At 40.2% G+C, this 27068-nt stretch overlaps 1 protein-coding gene across 1 annotated transcript in view; it reads left to right on the plus strand.

The window, feature by feature from the left end:
• The first annotated feature begins 23 nt into the window (after positions 1-23).
• Positions 24-27068, plus strand: part of LOC127091176 (uncharacterized) — a 66761-nt gene continuing 39716 nt past the window's right edge. Inside the window, exons 1-2 of the mRNA XM_051029733.1 lie at positions 24-123; positions 198-262. Of these exons, the coding sequence (XP_050885690.1) occupies positions 81-123; positions 198-262 (108 nt within the window). The 5' untranslated portion in view covers positions 24-80. The remainder of the gene's footprint in view (positions 124-197; positions 263-27068) is intronic.

Raw genomic sequence — 27068 nt, forward strand, 5'->3', positions numbered from 1 at the left:
AAGGCCACATTACTGATTTTTTTTAAAAAGGAGGAAAAAAGAGAAGTCTTCTTCTTTGCTGGGAGGAGCCTCCTCTTCTTATGCTTCACTCCCCACCCACCGAAAATCCTTTAATATTGTCTTCAAACAACCTCCATTATTATCCACATCCACTCAAACTCAACTCTCCCTCTTCTCCGATCTACTTCCACTAACTCCACCGCCGAAAACCCATTATCGGCGACCCCAACAACAAAATCGTCTCCTCCGCCTCAACTCAACCGTATGCACCACTCCTCAACCTCCATAACCATGTGACGCCACCAAATCACCGGTCAAACATGAAAACTTGTCATAACGAAAATCTCAAATCTCACTCCAAGCTCCAACTCGATTTCAACAAAAAAATCAACTCATTGGGAAGATCTGAAGGTTAAAGAAGAAATACTGAGACGTTTAACAAAATCGAACTCCGGTGATGTTGCCATAAACGATGACGAAACCATCAACAAACCCTCACGAATCATTACTCCCAGATTTCTGTTTCGGTTCACACTAAGACCTCACAATGTCGATGCCGCAGCAACCAACATAACAACAACTTCATTTATTTATGGGTATCATTTTTATTATGGGATTGTGTTGTTTATCTGCTTTTGTGTTGCAGTGAAATTTGGTTTCCACATATTAGTTCAGGTTGCAATACATATAACAAATAAATAGTGATTGAATCTATTTTTGTGTGTGCCCTTTACTACATAGTGTTAGTTATTATCTTGGATTTATACATTAAAATTTTGTGACTTTTATGTAAAACGTTTGATATTATGACTTGTGTATGTGATGTAGGTAAGTATTTTCTTTTGATCCAAAATTATTTTAAGTTTATGAGTCAAAATTATTTAATAGGATAGTTTACTCTACAAATCACTTCATTAAAAATTTTAACCCTAAAATCCCCCATGTTATCTCATTAATTGCATTGGCTTTGGGATCACACATGTCATCCTCCTTATCCCTCCTTCCTTGGGTTTGAATTGGGAGAGATCACCAAGTACATTTGATTGTATCATACTTTATTTTATTTTGTTTACTACAAAAATACCAAAAATATGTCTAGTGTAGCTTTGTTTCTTTTGTAGGGAGTGTGTGTGTCCACCCGTGCCTCATCAAGCCCACAACTAGGGTTTAAGCTCACAACTAGGGTTTGAGACCCTCAATGCAAGGAATCAATCAAGGAAAGTTTCACAATGGTTCTAAGTATCCTATATAGATCCTAGTGTTCTTTATTTGTCATTTTGATTAAGAATCCATCAAGAGTTTGAAGCTTGTTTGCCTTGGAAACCCTAATTCATCTAAGTATCTTGTGTGACTTTCTCAGCAAATTTCTTCAACAATTGGTCAAAATATCAAGGGATACTCCATTTAAAATCATCTCAAGCATATATGATCCTCCATGAGCCCCAAAGATCAAGAGAACTTCAAGTTTGCAAGTTGGTTCAAAGAGGTTGATCAGAGAAAGTTAACTGGTCAAAACTGGGGTTCCCTAGACCCTATCTCCTAAATATTTTGTCATATGAAAATGATTCCAAAAGAAAAGTTACTTTTTATGACATTCCAAACAACTTTCATGTTGACATAAAGAGCTAGTTTTGCTTTTAAAGTCATTTTTTATGGTGAAATAGTATAGGTTATTTTGTCTGTGCCCTTGTTAGGAGGTTAACTTCCATGAACCATAACTTGCTAAATACTTATTATATCCAATCCATTCAAGTTTCATGATCAATTTCAAGATGTCTTCTACAACTTTTATTCTTTGATAAATGTGAAATTCAAATTGAAAGGGCGTGTGCCAAGAGGAAACATTATAGGTCATTTTGGGCCATTACCATTGAACAAGCAATTTTCCTCAACTTCTAAAATCCATAAATTCCTCATGCCAAATCCAAATGATGTAAAATTTATAACCAAATTGAATAGGAATGAAAGATATACAACTTTGGTGAAGACACCATTTTCATTTGGAGCTCATAGCAAAAGTTATTCAAGGTGGAAGAAGTGGTTATTTGACTTTGTACTTAGAAAATTTTCAACCATGTTTGATTTCTCCAACTTCCATCTCAAAATTCATCATGATCCAAGCCCCAAATGGAAACGTCTTCAACATCAAAGTTGTCCCCCTTGATTTCACCTTTCAAAGAGTCTAAGATCATGGGATTTGGAGCATTTTACAAGGACTTGCACATGGTTATATTTCATGGTTCCATTTGGATAAATCACATGACCAATTCTCAAGTACAATTGCATGGCCTTATGTTAAGATTTCAACATCATTCCTACATAATTTTGGACCTTTTTCCAACCATGCACTAACATTTCTATCTTTGACATTTTTTGGATTGGTGTAGAAATTAATCATGAAGCCTATATATACATGCTCTCTTGCTCAGAAGAAGGGGACCCTTGACCAAGCTTTGAAATGCAAACACCCTCACCTCCATTAAAGGATAAACTTGAAGGTTTTCAATTGAAAATCGAGTTTCAATTTGACTTTTATTTTGAAGTTGAAACTACAAGAATCCAAGCCATTTGAGCTTCCATTTCACCTTCTGCAAACAAGTAGAAGCAAGCCCAAGCCAATTGAGATCGAGATCAAGCATCTTCACTACAAACAAAAGGTGAATTTTGTGAAACTTTCTCTCTTCGATTCTATCTCAATTCTCCATTATTTCAAGTCATTTTTGGTTGACTGAAGTCCTACCAACGTAAGCAACAAGATTAAGTTGCTTTGAGGTCAAATCGAAGCAACTCAAATCATGCACCTCAAACTTCAAGTCCACATATCTTTCAATATACTTGGAATTGGGTGAAATTGAGGCCAGATTCGAGCTCCTGAGCATTTTTTCTTTAAAATAGTGTATGCACTTTTTATTTTGGTGGTGGTTAGCGGTGGACCAGTCCGGTGAGGTCCACCGGAGAAGACAATCGGAGTTAGGGCTCTAGTGATGTGTTGGTACGCTTCCTGGCCATCTGATCTCCTTGAAATGTTCTAATATTAGCCTTCCATTTTGAATACCATCCTTGCGCATTTGTTGACTAAGGCACATGGTGGATGATACGTGTTTGGTCATCAAATCTGCCACCTCAATTAATGAGGGAGATCTCATGGTCCTTATTTTTTCTAATTTCTTTTTAATTTATGATTTTACTTTTAATCCTTTTATTTTATTTTATTCATAGAAATTTCATTTTTAATCCAAAAAATATGAGGCTTTCACAAAAAATCTTCAAATATTTTCCTCTTCCATATTTTGACTTAAAATTATTTTTTGGATTAATTTTGATATTTTTCATGAATTAAATAATTTTTGACTTGTTTTTTTTATAATATTTTAAAATACTTCTGACTTTTCAAAAATTATGATATTTTTTGTCTAAGGTCCTTTGACCTTGTTTGACCTAGGATAAATCCCTTGGCCATTTATTTGGTGTTTTGAAGGGATTTGAGGTTTTGTCCATTTTAAAATGCATTTTAATTCATTTTTAATTTGATTTTTAATTGAATAATTGTTTGAAAATTATGTTGAGCCATTTTTATGGTCTTGTGATGTTTGAATATCTATTTGGCCTTGATCATGCTTGATATTACTTTCATTTGACAAATACTATTGAATTTAGGGGATTTGTAAAATGTAAATTTCATCTCCCAAAATGAATGAATAGTATTGATCAGATGAAATTCCTCATATGATCATTTTGGGTTTCTATTTCCCCTTCCCTCTTCATCTTCATCTTTATTCTTCCCCAATCCATCATTGACCAATGATTTCTCTAATGTCTAAACACTAGTTGATTCATCAATGACATTGTGTCAGATGAATCAACATGAGTCTGACTGAGATAGGTCTTCCCTTTTTTTAGTGTGTGGTATGTTTTAGGAGTTTGGTTCCTTGTACAAAATCTCTAACATGCATTAACACCTATATTTTTATTGTCCAGCCTCAGATAGTTATCTTCTACATAAGTCCAATTACGATTGCTTAATATAGAGCTAAATTTGTCCTGCAAGGCATATCATTCTAGTAAGTGAGATTGTGAAGGAGAATTGCGATCCAAAACGCAGCGGAAATTAAAATTTTCTCCTTTAGAGATCCTTACGAATGGTCATGATCAGTGATAGAATATTTACCTCTTGTGACGATTGAAACCTTTGGTGCAGATCTCTTGTGACGATCAGAACCTTTGATGCAGATCCACGTAGCGATCACGAACGTTGAACGATGACAACGTCTCTACTCAGTCCACACGAACGGATTCCTTCAATCTCAGTGCTAGCTGGTACGAATGAAGGCTTTGAGTGAGAGAGAGAGAGAGAGAGAGAGAGAGAGAGAGAGAGAGAGAGAGAGAGAGAAACGAAAATAATGCAACTGCAATCAATGTTTATGCACAAGGGTTCTATTTATAGAACCACTTGTGTGGGCTTCAAGCTAAAAAGTCCACTTAAGTGTATTTTGGCCCATATCTTATAATATGCCCAAAATCACTTAAGCTCATGGTACCTTACCATATTTCGTATTCTACTTAAGTACACCGTACCTTTACGATGTTCTACAATTCACTTAAGGGCATCGTACCTTACGGTGTTCCTTAGTTACTCTATCTCTCATCAATCCGTCATTTGTGTGTGACCCTGTAGGTTTTCGCGACATTGACAATTATATTAAATCATGTATTTAACATAATAAACAGTGAGCGGTATCTAGCAACACATCACTGCTACCCAAGACACGAAAATGTCATGTGATCTGACAATTCCTTCTGTGATAATACTTATGTGTATAATTACTCTTTTGCCCTTATGTCTATATTGAACACAAGGCATAGACCGTGTCATCCTTGTCCAGTTCAATATTGGGCCCATAAACATTTATCCTGTTATGCAGGATGGGCAAATTCCATCTAGGTCACTCATGTCCCTCAGCATGCTTCGTGGAGTACCCATCAACTGTCTTTATGGTTATCCAGTTACGGACAATGTTTGATCAGCAATAAAGCACTCGACTCTATATCTAGGGTCCATAGTGGTTTCAGGTCGAAGAGTGGTATACACCATTATCACAATGAGAATAACTTATGACACTTTGCATAACTTTCTATATAGTATTCTCATAGCGGGTCAATTCGGTATAAATATTACTCTTAATATTCATACCTATGTTTAAGACTTGATAACTCCTTATCCATGATTCATGAGATGTGATCATCAGTCTATATACATAATAGTCTTAATGCTTTAATGTCATCCCACTTCACAATAAAGCTCGACTACGGATACTTTAAGAATATTGTTCTTATGTTTAATGTGATCTCATGATTAAGTCATACTTGATACATTAAACAGACTAGCTATTCTAGGGAATTTATTAAACAAACGTAATAAAGAAAAAGCCTTTTATTATTAATAAATAATTTGATACAAGTACCAAAAGTATTGGCCTCTAGGGCTTACACCAACAGATTGTAAGTCTCCCATTATTCATGGCATTGTGTGGAAACTTGACAATTTTTCCATTCATGAGAGTTAATGGCATACTTGTTGATTTATCAAAGTTAGAGCCCTTCTCATGGATGATGTCTTAGTTCATGGATTCATACTTGTGAATGAATGGTTGAGTGTTCTCCAAAGAATGACGTAATCAATTAAAACTCTTCACTAACATTTGACTAACCATTGACTAACTTTTATTAATGTTGCTTTATCTTCAAGTCATTTACTTAATGCAATTTAGATTTTAGTATATTTATCATTCATTGCCATTTACATTTCATGCAAGATGTTTATGTCTTAAGCCCTTTTCACTTTGCTCATTTGAGCCATATCTTGTGATTGTATATATTGTTTGCTTGTTTGATTTTGTTTGTGGTCTTAGGACCTTTAAAACACATTATAACAAAAACCCTAAAAAACATCATTATGGACTGCTGGATTTGATATGAACTTTTGGACTTAGAAGTAGGCAACATTCCCTATGCTAAAGGACTTGGCCAATGCCACTATTGGAGACTAAGCTATCTTTGACAATGTTTTTCATATAATGTATGTAACAACCCAATTTTTAGTATTTATTTCTTATATTATTATTATATTTTATTTTATTTATTTGGAGTGTTAATTAATTAATTGGTTGTTAGGTAGTGTAATAATTGATTACATTAATTAACTTGAGGTGTTAATAAATTATTTAGTTGATATGAGATATAATAAATAATTGAATTAATTGACTTGGTGTGTATATGGTGTTGGTTTAATTTATTTGAACTAAATAGAGATATTATAATACTAGGTCTTATTTGGCCTAATAATTAAATTAGAGGTATCATTCTTTAAGCCTAAATATAATACTATAATAGTAAGAGGTGAGGAGAGTGAGAAGTAGGATTCATTTGGTCATTTGACGGCAACAGAGAAAGAAAAGAGGAAAAGTAAGGAGAAGAGGGGAAGAACAAGAGAGAAGCTAAGGTTTCCAGAAAATTGAAGAGGTAAGGGGGAGAATCCTTATTATTATGGGTTAGTATAATTGGGTCAATGGGTAGAAATATGTTTAGGTTGAAATCCCTAATTTTTATGATTTTTGAAATTATTAGGTTTTGATGAGTAATCTTTGAATTGTGATGATTAATTGTGTTTTGGGATTTGATATATGGGGGAAATTGAGGGATAGATTGAGAATCCAATTTGATATTTTATACTGTAGCGTCAATAATTCTCCATGCCACTTAGTTTATTGAACCTTATTGCAGTAATTGTGACGTTCAGGAAAATTCAAAGTTTACACTGAGTAACCGGTTACCCCAATTGTGTTAACCGGTTACATGCTGAAAAATCTCCCCAGAAACTGTATTTTGTTTTCGTGTTAACCGGTTACCCTAAAAGCGTTAACCGGTTACTTGCTAAAAATCTGCCCAATATTGAATTTTGTAAACAGAGTAACGGGTTACTCTAAAAGCGTTAACCGGTTACCATGTTGAAAATCTGCCCAATATTGAATTCTGTAAACAGAGTAACGGGTTACTCTAAAAGCGTTAACGGGTTACTTAGTTAAAAATCTGCCCAATATTGAATTCTGTAAACAGAGTAACTGGTTACTCTAAAAGCGTTAACGGGTTACTTAGTTAAAAATCTGCCCAATATTGAATTCTCTAAACAGAGTAACGAGTTACTCTAAAAGCGTTAACGGGTTACTTAGTTAAAAATCTGCCCAATATTGAATTCTGTAAACAAAGTAACGGGTTACTCTAAAAGCGTTAACGGGTTATTTACTTAAAAATCTGTCCAGAATTATATTATGTTTTCAGGATAACTGGTTACCCCAAATACGTTAACGGGTTACTTAGTTAAAAATCTGCCTAGGAATTGAATTCTGTTAAACTGAGTAACGGGTTATCCAAAATACGTTAACCGGTTACTTGCTGTTGAAAAAGGGAAAATTGAGGATTTTAAATGCTGTAATCACTCTGAAATGAAATCTAAGTGTGCGTAATTGATAATTAGCTTATATATGTGAATAGTATATTTGTTATGAATGTGTATATGTACCATTGATGGATAATTCATAGAGTTGAATTGTGGTGGTATGTGGAATGTTAAGATGGTAGAGATGATCTTAATTGCATATGTTGTTGGTATTTGTACATTCATTCATGGCATGGTCGGCTTCATGGTGGAAGCGGTGAAACTGTGGGTTCACATGGTAATAGACGTTGATTCTTAATTGGAAATAGGCGTAACAGACGTTGATCCTTAATTGGAAATAGACGTAGTGGCTTGGATTCTAGATATTAAATCGGAAAGCGGTGAAACTGTGGGTTCACATAGACGTTGATCCTTAACTGGAAATAGGCGTAGCAGACGTTGATCCTTAATTGGAAATAGACGTAGTGGCTTGGATTCTAGATATTGAATCGGAAAGCGGTGAAACTGTGGGTTCACATAGACGTTGATCCTTAATTGGAAATAGGCGTAGCAGACGTTGATCCTTAATTGGAAATAGACGTAGTGGCTTTGATCTTGTCCGGATCGGAAGCGTGACTTGGATTCTAGATATTGAATCAGAAAGCGGTGAAACGTTGGATTCACATTGCGGTACCACATGCATAGAGTCACATGTCTTGCATTGAGTCACATTAGAGTTATGTGATAATTGAATGTATGCATTGATGTGATTGTGATGTGTGTAGGAGATATGGTAATTGAATTTGGTGATGTTTGGATACATAACTTGGCAAAATATGTGATTATGTGATAGTTGTAGTTATGTGTATATTTGGGAATATAGTATTGGATTTGAATATTATACTCCTTGGGTTTGGATGGATGTTTGAAACATGTGAAATAAATGTTGGTTAGTATTATTTACATGGTTATACAAGGTGTGATGAATTCCGTTAATTGTTGATTTAATCATTGTGCCTTATTATACTTCTTTATAATGATTTGAATTCTCACCCTTCTGTTTGAATGTTGCCTTTACATGGGCGTCGTGCAGATACTCAAGAGTAGTATTGCTGAAGTAAGTGGAAGGTAGCTCATTCGAGATTTAGCCGGAGAGCTTCCGTATTTTAGTTTGGAGACTAGGTAGTGAGTCAATGCTCTGGTCATGTAACACGGGGTAGATTAGTAGTATTGAACTCATATCTTATTTGAATATGTATTATATTATTACTTGTGAACATGTTTGATTGCAATTGCTGTTTGAGATGCCATAGTGCCAAATAGTCTGGATATGGTTTTATTTTATCTTGAGGAGATTATTGAGAGATGATCATGGTATGGGACATGAATCATTTTATGAAATGTATGAATATTCATTATTTTCCGCTGCGAACGCATATTCTTGGATATTCATGATATTTGAAATGCGTTATTTGAAATGACCAGGTGTATTATATATTGATGATGAATGATGTTGGTTTTTGAAAATTTTTAGTTTTTGAAAACGTCGATGTGACTCCCTTTCGTTTATATGCGTGTTTATCCACTCTGATTATATGTTAAGTATTTTGGGATAGAAAAAGGGGTGTTATATAAGTGGTATCAGAGCAGGTCGGTCCGTCCGGCCAGGTTGTTTAATTATGTTTGTTCCCTAGTATGCGACATGTGTGTGAGAACACTGTCGATGCTTGTTTTATTTTCCATTGTCAGGTTGGGAATGAAATAAGTGGGGGAGAAGCGTCTGCTTATCTTGAATGTTCCAATTGTATCGAGCTTGGACATTATGTTGTTGCATGCGAGAGTGCAGTGTTGGCTAGTTAACCTGGTTTGAGAAGACGGTTATTTTTTTTCCTGAGGTTGATGCTAAGGAAGATTGGTTTGTGTCTGCTAAGCAAGTTGATGAATCGGTGCAAGGTGGTGCCGAGTTGTTTATGTTGTTGGCAACTTTGGATATTCGTGAGAGGAGGACGATTGGAGAATTGCCAATAGTTTGTGAGTTTGTGGAGGTATTTCCTAAAGATATAAGTGATCTACCGCCGGAACGTGAGGTTGAGTTTTCGATTGATTTAGTTCCTGGAACTAGTCCTGTATCGATGGCTCCCTATAGAATGTCTGCTTCTGAGTTGAAAGAGTTGAAGAGTCAACTTGAAGACTTACTTGAGAAGAGGTTTATTCGTCCTAGTGTGTCGCCGTGGGGTGCACCTATTCTGTTGGTCAAGAAGAAAGAAGGTTCTATGAGATTATGTGTTCATTATAGACAACTGAATAAAGTGACGATTAAGAACAAGTATCCACTTCCGAGGATTGACGATCTGATGGATCAGCTGGTTGGAGCTTGTGTGTTTATCAAGATTGATTTGAGGTCTAGGTATCATCAAATTCATGTAAAGGTTGAGGATATCCAAAAGACTGCTTTTCGGACAAGGTATGGTCACTACGAGTACTCCGTGATGCCTTTTGGTGTGACTAATGCACCTGGTGTATTTATGGAGTATATGAATAGGATTTTTCATGATTATCTGGATAAGTTTGTTGTTGTGTTCATCGATGATATATTGATTTATTCTAAGAGTGAAGAGGATCATGCCGAGCATTTGAAGGTTGTGTTATCGGTGTTGAAAGAGAAGAAGTTGTTTGCTAAATTCTCTAAATGTGAGTTTTGGTTGAGTGAAGTAAGTTTTCTTAGGAATGTGATTTCGAGTGGTGGTATTTCTGTAGATCCTATGAAGATTGAAGTTGTATCTCAATGGGAAGCTCCTAAGTCTGTTGCTGAGATTAGAAGTTTCCTTAGTTTGGCTGGTTATTATAGGAAGTTCATCGAAGGATTTTCTAAGTTGTCGTTACCGTTGACGCAATTGACTAGGAAAGGTCAAGCTTTCATTTGGACTTCGCAGTGTGAAGCGAATTTTTAAGAGCTTAAGAGAAGATTGACTACGACTCCTATTTTGATTTTACCGGATCCGTTAGAACTTTTCGTTGTGTATTGTGATGCTTCTTTGTTGGGTTTGAGAGGTGTCATTATCATCGACTTTGGTGATCCAATCGAATTCTCTAGGCATTACAGATACTACTCCAACCAAAATGTCTAAGGAATCCTCCGAACCAGAGTCAAAGTTGTCAGTTAATAACTCATCTTCAGCAACCATCTAATTTTCTCCGGCCATCTTGTTTGAAATCTTGGGATCTCTTTTGGTAAAGTTAGGGCCATCCTTTTTCTTCACCATCATGTTGGTACTTGATTCAGCCTGGTCCATTTCGCCATATTCTCTTTTGGCCTTTCGCCTTCTTTGTTCTCTTCTCCACTGGCACCTCGTCATGGGATTCTTTCCTTTATAGTTTTCGGACACATGTGTGGTCCTTTTGTCGGACCGAAATTCCTGGCGGTAGGCCAGCGATGAACCCCTTTCAACCTCAAAGTTCTGCCACTTGTCATGGCCATGTTTCCTACCCTCAGCCTGCTTGACCCACTTCCCATCTGGTCCTTCGATGCTTGGCTTAAAGGTCATGGGTTGGAAGTTTCGTCCAACTTGCTTGGTTTCACTTAACTTCACCATGGGGCGCCTAGGATCAGGATATCTCCTGGGATCAAAGACCCTTTCTGGCTTACCAGCTTGAGTATTATGGATGGCTTTATGGTCATTTTGGTGATTCACTCTCCTAACCCCCTCCAGATTCTGAGTTGCCCTTTTGTCGAAGACATCACTGCACCTGGGTGTCGCATCGCGCGAAAAACCGGCGGGAAAAGAAGAAACAACAGAGCCGCCACCGTGCGTTATTTATCCCAAAAGAGGGAAAGGAAACGCTCGAAGTAAACCTGGAAAAGAACATGGTCTCGCGACCAAAGAGTATGGGTTCGGGAGTCGGTTATGCGAAGGGAAGGTATTAGCACCCCTACGCATCCGTAGTACTCTACGGGATCCACGCACAAAAGGAAGGATAAATTGGTTGCTAAACACTGCTCATACTCACACACACACTGGCTGAAAGAGACAAAAGAAACTGACTGAAACTGACTCGGCAGGATATCGCATCCTGGGCCTACTTAGTCTATCAAGCATAGACATCAGAGTCGAAGTAGTTCGGACTGGGGAGACGACACATGCTCGCTAGGATATCGTATCCTATGCATACGTATCTTCTCGGACGAGAGAAGAATCAGAGCATTCGTAGCTCGGCTGACACGCACACAAACAAACAAAAATAGGCAAACGTGGAGCCCGAATGCCAATCACTGGACTTACATCAGCATCCGAACCAAAACACACACAAGAAGGCAAACATGGAGCCTGAATGCCAATTGCTGGACTTACATCAGCATCCGGACCAAAACGCACGCACACTGGAACCCAAATGCCACTCGATGGACTTACATCAGCTTCCAAGCACACAACAACAAAACAAGTTAGTAGGGAGTCGGGGACTCGAGCCTATAACTGTCAAGCACACACTCAAACAGACAGACAACAAATTGCTAAGGAGTCAGGCACTCGAGCCTAGCAACTGTCAAACAACACACACAAAAGAAAAAAAGGGCGCCCGGAGAGATCAGCTCAATCTCCTGCCTACATACTTCATCTGGTATGAAGATCAGGGCGATGTAGTTCCCCTACAGAGGGATAAAGGACTAGCCTAACCAGACAACAGAGGGAGACACAACTAGGGAGACTACGACTCGAGCCTAGATGTTATCATGCAAATCATCCCTAAGTTAAGGTTTCTAGCTAAATGGCCCAAGGGCCAACCTATCCTAAGCATGGCTCACACAGGAAGCAAGCCACACACACTTAACTTGCACAGGAAGCAAGCCAAGCAAAACCTAACTTGCACAGGAAGCAAGTCTAAACTAATCCTAACTTGCACAGGAAGCAAGTCAAACAATCCTAACTTGCACAGGAAGCAAGTCAAACAATCCTAACTTGCACAGGAAGCAAGTCAAACAATCCTACAAGCACAGATAGCACACACTATACACAAGCAAGTGGCTCAAACAAGGGTTAGGTTTTAGTCGAGGGGTCATATCAACCTCAACAAACAAACCTCTGGAACTGGGTGAATGTGCTCTTAACCTTGCCATTGAGGGGCTAAGGTGAAGCAGATGAAAGGTGATGAGGGGTGTGCCTCATTGCTTCTATCCCTGGCCTGGGAGAGCATTTGACAAGAATGTGTGGGTTCAGAAAGTGGGAACCCTTCTACACATTGGATACTGACTCAACTGTGCAATTGCACAAGATCTTGGGTTAAGATCTCAGTGCTACAACCATGTAATGGGAGCACTGAGGAGACCCACTGAATAGTAGGGGATAGATTGCTTATCCCTTTGATCTACCAATTGCCTCTTCACTTAGGAGGTCTTTGACTCTGTACAAGGACAAATTAAACATACACAAGCATTGCCTCTTAAGGAGGACTTCAGACAATTTGCCCGGCCAAATAACAGGCCGGGTCTCCAGACTACATGAAGTAACAGAGATTATACCTCAAGCAAGTTGCTAAAAAGCAAAGCAAATCAAGTTCAGAGAACTTAAGCAACTAAAGTACCTGAAAAAGTCAAACCAATCAGTATGCAATTCAACAGTTAAAAGCAAAAGGAATGGGATTCACAAACAAAACAGATGATCAACTGTGCAAAGCAAGACTCAAACACATGAGTCACACCTACAAAACAAAGGTTAGCACATGGTAAACAATCAAGTTCAAATAAGTTTGAATGATCTTTGAGGCATTGGTGCTTAACCTGAAACATTAACTCAATTGTAAGTCCAAAAGACCCCTAGGACAAGCCTGGGGTCAAAAACAAATGAAAAAAGTCAAAACAGCAAAGAAAAGTCAACCAAAGTTAAATTCAAACATTTAAGAATCAATCTCAATTGGTCTCACATTCAAATCATGCATTATTATCATTTCATGAACATTTGAAGTCAAAGTATAGCATTTAGAAGCTCACAGAAGTCAACAGAATGACTTGCATCAAAAGTCAACCCAAATATTTTCAAAAATCATCAGATAATTAACACTCAATCCTAACATCTAGCATAGTAAGCATGTCAAATTTCATGGCATTTGGATGAGAGGAAGGCAGTCAATGAAAATCATGAAGTCAAACAAGTTTCAAGTAAGCACAAAGAAGGTCAACAATCATAGGTCAACTTCAAAAAATCATAACAAAATGAAAACAGATGAGAAATGGATGGGATTAACACCAATGCAAAGCTCAATATGTCTAGTTATCACATATGAAATTTCATGATCATACAATATGGTATGAGAATTTCCCAAAGGATTTGGCAACATGTATCATATAAAGTCAACCATTGACTAGGCAGGGAAGAAAATTCACAATCAAATGGAAAATTGCACAATTAAATCCAGGAAAAATCACACATGAACTAGACATGTAAGGGAGGGATCATGCAAAATTTGGGGTCATTTGGATGTAAGGAAACATGTCAACCAAAATTGGGAAAATGCACATTCATGGTGTGGCACCAAATGTAACACCTAACTTCAAAAAATCAAAGCTCACACACCACATATGATAAATGCACAAACTTTATATCAAAACAAAGGTGAATGTGTCTAGTTTCTCCACAAAAAATTTCAGAACCAATGGATGCAACATGAGTATTTCACAATTGTTTTGGCAACATGTATCATTTATGGTCACATAACAAAAACCCTAGAGCCAATTAAAATCCAATGATCAGAAAAATTATTAAAAATCATGGTAAAATACTAGACATCCAACAGGTCACAATGCAAAAAATCCCATAATTTTTGGAGTTGAAATGAATTAAAAATGGATTTTGTAAGTTGAATGAACAAATGGAAGCAAACATGAACACATAACATGATTTAAGTGAGTCAAAGGAAGTCAGCGTGGCATTTTTGTAATTATGGGCATCATTAATCAAAACGATGCGTTTTGCAAAGGGCCACGAAATGTTGTGATTGGCTGTTGCCCAATGAAACAGTGCAGAGGGCCAATGGATGTTCAAGCTTTCTGGGTTCAAAAACCCTAGGGTTTTAGCAGCAACATTCATCCAATTCATGCTCAAAATCATCAAACGAAAATCAAACCAAGCCAATCACACAACAGCATGGCATTAATACTCATGTAGCATCATAACACAAACAAACAGAACACAATTCATGTGGATTTCTGGGCAGGTTTTAGGGTTTGGCATGAACAGCAGGGCATACTCATCTTCATGGTTCATCATTAACAGCAATCAAACATGGTTTCACCAGCATCATGGCACATAACAATCATGCAACAATCAAGCAGACACAACTAAACACAACAAACACCATTCATGTGGATTTCTGGGCAGGCTAAGGTTTATGCAACAGCAGCAACAACTTCATCACCTTCATGAGCTCGAATTTTCAAAAGGCCCAGAATAACAAATCAAGCACATCAATAGAATCATTATGCAACATACAACATGAATGTGCTATCCATTTTCATTAAATCAACCTAAACAAACCAAATCGAGGGAAAACATATTTGTTCATGAAAATGAAAGTTCAGATTTCTTGCAACATGGTTAACCAAATCAAATGATATAAAGCTCACAACATTCAGCAAGGCAAGGACTATCAAAAACATAGCATGGTTTGATGAAAAGAGAGGGTCGGGCACTTACCTATTTTTGAAGCAGAATGAGAAACAGTTGTTGTTTGGTCCTTTTAGCCTGAAACAGATGCTCTTTAGGTCTTCAAGTGATGAGTGTTTGAAGTACTTTGCTCATTGATGCTTGAAATGGAGGGACACGAGTGCTGTTATGGAAATTGCTTTGAGGAAAACCAGTTGCTCCAAAGCTGCTTGCAGGTATGAAAATGCAATGGTAATCAGTTCAAAATGATGCTTGGACTGTGTTTTAGGCAAGGCAGGGTTTGGTCTTTGACAGAAATTTGGAATGGCCAAAAGTGAGGTTTTTACATGTGAGAGAATACATCAGTTCTGTTTGCAATCTTGGCTAGGCTTGTATGGCTGCTCTTAGTTCCTCATGACAGGGAATGAGGAAAGGACCATGCTATTTGGTATTGTGCAATGCCTTGGTTCTTTGGAGTTTTTTGGAACAGGTTTTGAAAAGTGCAAGAATGTGATTTTTGAGCATGAGAGCATCAAGGCCTTTTGCTGTGGTTAGATGGTGGCTACTTGTTCATTTTTAGACAGGAAATGACATTAAGGTCTGCTGTTGAGAAGTTGCCTATTGGACAGGTTTTAGAAAAATGGCCAAAGTGAGGCTTGAGAGAAAATGAGAGGACCAAGGCTTTTTGCTGGTTTGGCTGCTACTTGTTCATTTTTGACAGAAAAATGAAGTGAAGTTTGCTGCTAGGTTGCTTCTATTTTTGATAGAATTTTGCCATCTTGCCAAATGAGAGAGAATCAGGATTTTAGCATGAGTGAGTTAACCAAGGTCTCTTGCTGTATGATGTGTTTGATGCTGCTGCTGGTTTCATTTTTTGACAGAAAAATGAAGTTATCATTTTCTGTTTTGATGTTGTTTCTGTTTGTGAACAGAATTTGCCATTTGGGTGAAGAAATCCAATGAGAGAGTGAGGATTTTAGCATGAGTGAGTTGGTTTGTGATCTGTTGGTTAGGTTGGCTGCTGTTGGTTTAAACATGATGAAGAGATGTGGAAACAACAAAATGCCATGCTTCAGTTCTTTTGGTTTTGGGACAGACTTTAGACAAATGCCAAGATGAGATGATGTTTAGAAAATGAATGAAGTTTTGATGGTCTGCTATGTTATGTTTTGACAGAAAATGAGGTTTGATTCTTGTCACAAGCAAGGCCAGGTTAGGTTGCTTTTGTGTTTGGACTGAGAGTTGGAAATGGCCAAGCCAAGTCAATTCTTGAGGAAGTGAGTGAAGGTGGCTTTTGCTGGTTTGGAGGGTTGCTAGCAAGGTTTGAAATCACAGTGCCAGGTTCAGGTTTGGTTCATGGTGAATTTTGGAAAATGCAAGTGAGAGGGGTTTTGGTTGGTCTGCTGCTGCTCTTTCATGACAGCAAGTGAGGTTTGAGGTTCTCAAGCTAGGCCATGCTGTTGGACATTTCTATGTGGTGAGGTAGGGTTTGGTCCCTTTGTGCTTTTGACAGAAAAATTTGGAATGCAAAACAGCAAGGTGAGGTTTGAGAGAGTGCTGTGTGCAGTTGGTTATGTTGGCTAGCTCTTCCAAAATGATGAAAAAAATGTCTGTGTTAAGCCAACCCAAACTCAATTCATTATGAGTTTTTTTTTTACAGCCCCCTGAAATGTAACAGCAAGGTCAGATTTTTAGAGAGTGAGCCATGCTTTCTTCTGCTGTCAAATGTGGTTTTTCTTCTGCTACTAGGGATTAGCCATGACAGAAAATCATGCTCAAAGTTTGCTGGACAGTACCAGGCATGGTTGTGGGATGTGGTGGTTGGAAAATGGTACTTTCTTCCAATTTTCAAGCAAGCTAGCATGGGATGTATGTACTTCATGGGAATGGGCTCCCAACAAGTTTTAAATAACATTTCTGAACATATTCCAATGGCCAAATGGTTAAAAGATGATTAAATCAAAAAGTCAACTCTTGGTCAAACTTGAATTTAAATGAGACAAGTCAAAAAATGCCATTTTGATTGGCAAGGTTTTGGCTCATGAAATTTATATTTTTGGAAATAGGAGATCAAATGTGACTTGTAGGAAAAAACCCCACCCAAATTGGCCAAACGGTTTGAGAGATATGGCCTTTTGAAGTTCAAGAATTTCTAAAATCGATTCGATCATAACTTGCCAACCACACATGGGAATTGAGAGTTCTTGGACTTTTTGGAAATGGGAGAACAAGATCTTCAACTTTCATGTTGGGCAAAAATTCATTTGAAGCTTGTATCATGATGTAAGTTTGAGGATCAAGACTTTCCATTTTTGGTAAGTTTCAATTACAGGCCCAGTTTCCATTTTTGGAAATTTTTGCTCTGGCTTCAAATTCTTCCATGATGGTGTTTGACATGATATATGAGGACTATTTGGCCATGAATGAGCTCTCACAAACCAATTCCAGTCATCAAATCACTGATTAAATGGACAGTTGACCAACAGTTGACTTTTAGGGTTTCTGGCTGACTGCGCATTGACTGATGACTTCCAAACCCTAATTCCTTGAGAACTTGACTTCAAATGATGTCCCAAGTTGTATGAACTCTTGATTATTGATCATGGTGCCCAAATCCCACAAGAATGGCCACCATCCACTGCTTTGACTGACTGTTGACTGTCTAGGGTTTTTGACTGTCTGTGTGTGAACTGATGACCTCTGAGCCTTCAACCCTTGACTTGAACACTTCAAATGGACCCCCAAGTCATGTGATCTTGTTGGACAAACCCTAGGGCCTTGGCTCCTTGAGAAATGCACTTGCTTGCTTGGTTGACTGATCTCCTGATCAGTTTGACCTAATTCCTTGATTGGCTTGCACTTGAGGCAAATGAGGCAATGCAATGCTATGCAATGGACCATGATATGCTAGGACCTAATATGAAAATGTATGTACAATGATAGGTGCAAATTTGAGGTGCTACAGCTGCCCCTATTCAATCAGCTGGAAACCCGAATGGATGAGAGCAACGGCTGTCAGACTTTCAGGGTAAACAGGGATTGAATACCAAGAACCGCAGAATTTGCACAATACAGGGATCCACCAATGGAAACGTCCACTGGGATTTGATATTTATTACTGGGTATATATTTTTTTGGTTTTGTTTTCAAAGGGTACGGCCACATCCAGACATCGCAACGACGATGAATGGGAAAAGAAAATCACAACTAGATGCCAACGGACAACTAGGAAAAACTCAACGTTTACCAAGACCAACGGAGAGGTAACCAGACATTAATGAATGACTGGAAAGGATACAACCATTCGTCGACGGACGAAATGGGAAAAACTCAACGTTTACCAAGACCAACGGAGAGGTAACCAAACATTAATGAATGACTGGGAGGACTACAACCATACGTCAACGGACGAAATGGGAAAAACTCGACGTTTATCGAAACCAACGGAGAGGTAGCCAGACATTAATGAATGACTGGGAGGACTCGGCCAGACATCGACGGATGAATGGGAGAAAACTCGACGTTTACAGACATCGGAAGATGATGTTTACAGACACCAAAAAGATCGACCAGACATTTACTGATGGATGGGGAGACTCGACGTTTACAGACATCGAAAGATGATGTTTACAGACACCAAAAAGATCGACCAGACATTTACTGATGAATGGGAATACTCGACGTTTACAGACATCGAAAGATGATGTTTACAGACACCAAAAAGATCGACCAGACATTTACAGATGAATGGGAATAAGAGAAACACAACCAGACGTCAACGGACGAATGGGAAAAACTCGTCGTTTATCGAAACCAACGGAGAGGTAAGTCCACATGGGGAGGGTACAACTAGACATCACCGGATGACTAGGAAAAAACTCGACGTTTATCGACACCAACGGAGAGGAGTAACCTTCACTAGGGAAGGGATAACGATGTTACGAACATCGAAAGATGATGCTTACAGACATCAAAAGAAAACCAGACACTTACGCACGACTGGGAATCACCGAAAGATGGTGTTTACCGACACCAAGGAAACAACACACACGGGTGCTGACAGGGTATACTAACATTCTCAAGATGACCGGGCAAGGCTGAACACTTGCAGGGGGTCTCACTGGGGAGAAACAGGATTTCCTTTCACCGACGGATGAGGAAATAAACCTCTATGGGGATTACCAACACCAATTGTTGTTTGGAGCAACTGTAACAAATGCGTTGCACAGGTTGAACAAAAATCCGTCTCTGCAGGGAATACGGTCTAATGGGGTTTCGAACATATGAATGCATATGTTTGATTTTTCCTATGGCGTAATGCTCCATTTATGAATGGAAATGCTACGCGATTTTTGAGAATGCAATGATTACTACATGCAAAATGCAAATGAACCCTGGCTAGTGAGCCGAAATGATCAGATACTCTGACTCTGTGGGGAGATTCCTCTTGGGGAAATACTCTGCGGGGAACTCTGCTTGGGGAATGGTAAAACGACTTCACACTCATGTTGGAAAATAGCACTGCTGCTGGGGAAAGGTAAACTCCGCTGGGAATATCCTTCAGTCCACAGATAGGATAAATGCTGGAGATAAAATTCAATGAAACTGCCTCACTCGGGGAGGAAATCGGCAAATACAGGTCTGTTGGGGATAGGCAATCCTCAGATCTGCTGGGGAATAGAAGGCACTATCCACAGACGTCTTCGCAGGGAAACATAGCTCTGATAGCTTCCGAACTTGCTTGGGGAAAAATATCTGTTGAGGAAACGTCCTCACAGATGCCAATCTGAAAAACATCACAACAAAATGCCCCCAGGGGATACATGGACAAGATACGCTCAAGTGTCCTCAACATTCAAAATGATTTTCAAATGTTTTGTCGTCCTGCACGTTATTGTGTAGCCTCCATGTTCTTATATGCAATGCTTATCAAAAATTCGGACATTTTGCAAACAAAACAGTAAAAATAAAAAACAGAAGAGCCATTTATCTGAATAACGACTTTTATTGATTGAAAATGTGCCTGAGAAGGCAAATACATTGGGAGGCAATTCCTAGAAAGAGGTAATTGCGCACAAAAGGAAAAAATCTATCCTAATGGCAATGTGAACACGGCATCCACTATTTCCTAATTCTGTTATAACTCACAGATTATCAGTTTTCCTCCCAACTCCTTGCTTTCTGAGAAGAATGACTGGACGGATCACATCTTTCGAGATGGCAGACGACAAAGCTCGACGAAGTACAGACAACTCAGACTGTAGTCTTCGCTTTAATCCCTAACTTTTGCCTGGATCGCCCTTTCGGGTTTTCAATCCACCGGGATACCCATTTTTGCCTAAGCCGCCCTTGCGGGTTTTCGACTTACCGGGTGTACAATTTTTTCATTTTATCCCTAATTTTGCCCGAACCTTTTCTTTCTGTTTTTTTGGTTCGCCGGGATGCCCATTTTTTGCCTGGACTCTTTTCTTTTTGTCCAGCGGGTCAATTTATGCGAAGTATTTTTTGACTACATCTGAGTTAACAGGAGACGGAAAATCTTCACCATCCATAGTTGTAAGCATCAAGGCTCCACCGGAGAAGACCTTTTTCACAACATATGGACCTTCATAATTAGGAGTCCACTTGCCCCTGTTATCTGCACCGGGAGGGAGGATCCTCTTCAAAACTAGATCACCGATCTGATAGCTTCGAGGACGCACTTTCTGATCAAAGGCTCTCTTCATCCTTCGCTGATACAACTGTCCATGACATACAGCTGCTAGTCGTCTCTCCTCGATAAGGCTCAACTCGTTAAACCTTGTTCGAATCCACTCGGCTTCGTCCAGCTTGACATCCAATAAAACTCTCAGAGAAGGAATCTCCACTTCAACAGGTAGGACCGCCTCCATACCATACACAAGGGAGTAAGGGGTTGCCCCGGTCGACGTACGTACTGAGGTACGGTACCCATGCAAAGCGAAAGGCAACATCTCATGCCAATCTTTGTACGTAACGACCATCTTCTGCACAATCTTCTTGATATTCTTGTTCGCCGCTTCTACAGCACCATTCATCTTCGGTCTGTAAGGAGAAGAATTGTGATGTTCAATCTTGAAATCTTTACAAAGCTCTTTCATCATCCTGTTGTTGAGATTCGAACCATTGTCAGTGATGATTCTCTCAGGAACTCCATAACGACAGATGATTTCTTTCTTGATGAACCGGGTAACCACTTGTTTGGTAACGTTAGCATAGGAAGCTGCTTCTACCCATTTGGTGAAATAGTCAATCGCAACCAAGATGAAGCGATGTCCATTCGAAGCAGTAGGCTCAATCTTCCCAATCATATCAATGCCCCACATGGCAAACGGCCAAGGCGAATTCATGATATTCAGAGGACTTGGTGGTACATGCACCTTATCAGCGTAGATTTGACACTTATGGCACTTCCGAGCATACTTGAAACAATCGGATTCCATGGTCATCCAGTAATAACCCGCTCTCAACAATTTCTTAGCCATTGCATGTCCGCCGGCATGAGTACCGAAGGAACCTTCATGAACTTCCTGCATTAACATGTCTGCCTCGGGTCTGTCCACGCACCTGAGCAAGACCATGTCAAAGTTTCTCTTATATAGCACATCATCCTGATTCAAATAGAAGCTTCCAGCTAGCCTCCTCAGGGTTTTCTTGTCATTCTTCGACGCACCTTCAGGATACTCCTGAGTTTTGAGGAAATTCTTGATGTCATAATACCACGGCTTCTCATCAATCACAACAGACTCGGCTGCAAACACATACGCAGGCCTCTCGAGTCGATTCACCGCAACATGTGGCACATGATTCCACCAATGAACTTTGATCATAGATGACAAAGTAGCCAAGGCATCAGCCATTTGATTCTCATCCCGGGGGACGTGATACAACTTCACCTTCTTGAAGAACGTCAGTATCCTTCTGGTGTAATCTCTATACGGAATCAAATGCGGCTGATTCGTATTCCAATCTCCATTGACTTGATTGACCACTAGAGCTGAATCTCCAAATATATCAAGAGTTTTGATCCTCAGATCAATGACTTCTTCTATCCCCATGATACAAGCCTCATACTCAGCTTCATTGTTGGTGACGTCAAACATCAATCTGGCAGAAAAAGGTATATGAGCACCTTTAGGATTGATCAATACTGCACCCACACCGTTACCGTTCATATTCACAGCCCCATCAAACATCAGTGTCCATTTGTCATCAGGATCCGGTCCTTCCTCGACGAGAGGCTCTTCACAATCTTTCATCTTAAGATACATGATGTCTTCATCAGGGAATTCAAACATCATAGGCTGATAATCTTCAATCGGTTGCTCGGCGAGGTAGTCTGACAGAATACTACCTTTGATGGCCTTCTGGGACGTGTACTGAATGTCATACTCTGTTAGAATCATCTGCCAACGGGCAACACGTCCGGTGAGAGCTGGTTTCTCAAAGATGTACTTTACTGGATCCATCTTAGAAATCAACAGAGTAGTATGGTTCAACATATACTGTCTCAGTCGGCGAGCAGCCCAGGCCAAAGCACAGCAAGTTTTCTCGAGCAGTGAATATCGTGTTTCACAGTCGGTAAACTTTTTGCTGAGGTAGTATATGGCATGCTCTTTTCGACCAGACTCGTCATGCTGTCCCAATACACACCCCATCGAATTCTCAGTCACTGACAGGTACATTATCAGAGGTCTCCCTGGAACTGGAGGTATAAGGATTGGAGGTTCCTGTAAATACTCTTTAATCTTGTCGAAAGCTTTCTGACAATCATCATTCCACTTGACCGCCTGATTCTTTCTGAGCAGTTTGAAAATTGGTTCGCACGTGGCCGTTAGATGAGATATGAACCTTGCAATGTAATTCAATCTCCCTAAAAACCCACGGACTTGTTTCTCCGTTTTCGGTTCAGGCATCTCTTGAATAGCTTTGACTTTCGCTGGATCAACCTCAATCCCTTTCTCACTGACAATGAAGCCTAAAAGCTTCCCTGATCTCACCCCAAACGTACACTTGTTCGGATTCAACCTCAGCTTGAACTTTCTCAACCGGTCAAACAGCTTCTGCAAATTAACCAGGTGCTCCTCTTCTGTCTGCGACTTCGCAATCATATCATCTACGTATACTTCAATTTCTTTGTGCATCATGTCATGAAAGAGAGTCGTCATTGCCCTCTGATAGGTAGCACCAGCATTCTTTAGCCCAAATGGCATCACCTTATAGCAGAACGTGCCCCAAGGTGTAATGAATGTCGTCTTTTCCATATCCTCTGGTGCCATCTTGATCTGATTATATCCGGAGAAACCATCCATGAAAGAGAATACCGAGGATTGAGCCGTATTATCAACCAATACATCAATGTGAGGTAATGGGAAATCATCCTTCGGACTCGCTCTATTCAAATCCCGGTAATCGACACACATTCTGACTTTGCCATCCTTCTTCGGCACAGGAACGATGTTGGCCACCCATGGGGGATAACTTGTAACAGCCAAAAAACCTGCATCCCACTGCTTCTGGACCTCTTCCTTGATCTTAGTTGCCATGTCAGGACTCGTTCTACGAAGCTTCTGCTTGACCGAAGGACATCCTTCTCTAAGAGGTAACCGGTGCACCACAATGTCTGTATCCAAACCAGGCATATCTTGATATGACCAGGCGAATATCTCCACATATTCTCTCAGCATCTCAATCAGCCTCCTCTTGACAGAGTCCTCTAAAGCAGCCCCAATCTTGATTTCTCTTTTGGCGTCCTCAGTACCCAAATTAACAACCTCCAACTCCTCCTGATGAGGTTGGATGACCCTTTCCTCCTGCTTCAGTAATCTGACCAATTCTGCAGGGAGTTCACAGTCTTCCTCACTCTCCTCTTCAGCTTGGTAGATGGGATTGTCGAAATCATACTGAGCCATAACAGAACTGTTCATAGTGAATGCCATAAGATCGCTTCTGCATGTTTAATGCTTTGTTTTAGAAAAAGAGTTCAAAAAAAGTCACAAAAAACAAAAACATTGCCATTTTTATTGTTTTTTTGAAAAAGATGAAAACAAAAAATTGAAAGACAGGGATCACAAAGTTTGATTTCAAAAAATGTCCTTCATTAATGATAATCATTAAAACATGATGAGGCCCTACAATGAATCACTACGCCTTGGGCAGAACGTAGGATTTTCATGCAAAATGACAAAACAACAGAAAATTACTCTGTCAGAAGAGTAACTTGAACCACTTCTTCAGCTGTCCAGTTGTTGATAGACCCCCCTGGTGCACACGGGCGAACCCAGTTGTCCAGATCACAATCACTGTCACAGTCTTCACTATCGGTTGCAGAGACATCGCCATGATTCATCAGCCCAGCGCTGGTAAAGGTACTCGGACCCGCTTGACCATTCTGCTCTGCTCGGAGAGGCTCATAACCAACACCAAATTTGTCTTCTTTAACCGGCAAATCCACCATCTTGCCCCAGCCTTCAGCTTTGCCAGAATCAACAACCTCCTTAGCCTGCTTGTAAGAAGTGATTGAAGCACCTGGCTTCCTCTGCTCAGCGTACGCCACTTTCTCAAGAGCCACAGTCTCAAACGCCTGGCATAAGGTTTCGTGGATTTCGCCATCCACCTCAACATATTTGAACGAGGATAGATGACTCACCAGAATCTCTTCTTCACCGCACACAGTCACAATCCGACCGTTCCAGACATACTTGAGTTTTTGATGGAGAGTCGACGAGACTGCCCCTGCTGCATGAATCCACGGACGCCCCAATAAACAACTATAGGCGGGCTGGATGTCCATAACATAGAAGATGATATCAAATACCTCAGGACCTATCTTCACAGGCAAGGTAACTTCCCCACATACAGAACGTTTGGATCCGTCGAAAGCACGAACGATCAGGTCACTGGGATTAAGCACAAACCCTTCCGCATCAATCTTCCTCAGAATCTGCTTAGGCAACACATTCAGCGACGACCCGGTGTCTACCAATACGTGAGACAACACTGCCCCCTTGCACTCCATGGTGATGTGCAAGGCTTTGTTATGGTTACGCCCTTCAGGCGGTAGGTCCAGGTTAGTGAAACCTACACCATGCCTGGTGCTCACATTGGCCATCACACCCTCCAGTTGATTGACAGAAATCTCCTGAGGTACGTAAGCCAGGTTCAACATCTTCAGCAAGGCATTACGGTGTGCCTCAGAGCACAACAACAGTGAAAGTATAGAAATCTTGGACGGAGTTTGATTCAACTGGTCTACAATCTTGTAGTCACTCTTCTTGATTATCTTCATAAACTCCTCCACATCCTTCTCAAATGACCCCTCGGGCGCTTCCTTCTGGACAGGTTCTTCCTCAACCACAGCTTGCTTACCCTTTGCTTTGGCGAGAGCCTCAGCATTATTGTCCCTCAAAGGCTGCGGTGCGAACAGACGACCACTTCTGGTAAAACCTCCTGGACCCCCTACATTATCCACAGCCGGACCAACAGTTGCAGGAACTCTATTCGGTAAACCAATTGTCACTGGAGTTTGATTCACTGGTCTCGTCTGACTTTCAGCCCTTCTGTTACTGCGGTAAGCATTATCATACTTCCATGGCACGGCTCTACTATTCTCAACAGCCCTTCTTCCAGACGCAACGATAGTGGTTGGAACACTGATGGTTACAGGCACGGGGATGGTAACTGGGGTACCATTTGCTGCAGGTGCGCTAACAACCCTTTGTCCGCGTTCTTCAGACGGTTTAAAGTAAATGGTGATAGTTGACACTGTTCCACGATCTTTTACAGCCCTACTGAATTGCAAACAACCTTCATCCATCATACCCTGGATACCGGCCCTTAACTGGTCGCAACCATTCTCAGATTCTGCACAGCCCAAACAATCCTCATCACAGCCCGAGTAGATACCCCCATTCAGTAGACGGCCCTTCACAACTAGCAGAGAAGTCTGAACATCATCAACATTAACAACCAGATCTTCAGCTTCTTTCCCCTCAATATTGTTCACTCTATGCCCACCATGCTGAGGCATAGGGTTGTTTACGACGTTAGGCACTGGAGCGAAGTTGATCGCCTTGGCATCGACCAAATCTTGTACCTTGTGCTGGAGAGCCCGACACTTCTCAGTATGATGCCCTGGTGCCCCAGAGTGAAAGTCACATCTAACATTAGCATCATAGCCAGGAGGCAGCACTGTTGGAGTGGCCATCGTACGCAACTCTACAAACCCTAACCGGAGTAGTTCGGGTAGTAGCTTTGCGTAAGACATAGGCAGAGGATCAAATCTTCTATCAGCCTGTAACTTCTGCCTAGGCTGGAAAGGACGCTGCTGTTGTTGTTGTTGTGGTTGTTGAACTCTTTGTTGTTGTTGCTGACGAGGTTGAGGTGCCGGAATGGTTACTGCAGCAGCTTGACGGTATTCACTTCTATTCTGATCTCTGCGGTGTTGAACAGCATTAGTTTCACCCTCTCTTCGACGAGGTGCCCCAACAAACGGCTTCCTAGAAGAAGAGGAACCAGTATCTTGAATCTTCCCAGTTTTAATCAAACTCTCAGTCCTCTCTCCACAAATGACAACATCAGAAAAACTACCGAATGGGCAGCTCCCCATCCGGTCCATAAACACACCTTGAAGAGTACCAATAAACATATCTGTCAACTCCCTCTCCAGCATAGGGGGTTGAACTCTAGCAGCCAGTTCACGCCACCTCTGAGCGTACTCCTTGAAGCTCTCATTGGATTTCTGACAAAGACTCTGCAGCTGAGTCCGGCTCGGTGCCATGTCCATGTTGTGTTTGTATTGCCTCAAAAAGGCCTCACCCAGATCCCTCCAACAGCGGATAGAATCTCTCTTCAATTCCATGTACCAGTCCAAAGAAGCCCCAGATAGACTGTCTTGGAAAAAATACATCCACATCTTTTCATCATCGGTATACGCAGAGATCTTTCGATAATAAGCCTGCACATGGGTGCGAGGGCAAGAAGTA

This window comes from Lathyrus oleraceus, chromosome 6 (genome assembly GCF_024323335.1).
Source record: "Lathyrus oleraceus cultivar Zhongwan6 chromosome 6, CAAS_Psat_ZW6_1.0, whole genome shotgun sequence".
NCBI classification, from domain to species: Eukaryota; Viridiplantae; Streptophyta; class Magnoliopsida; order Fabales; family Fabaceae; genus Lathyrus; species Lathyrus oleraceus.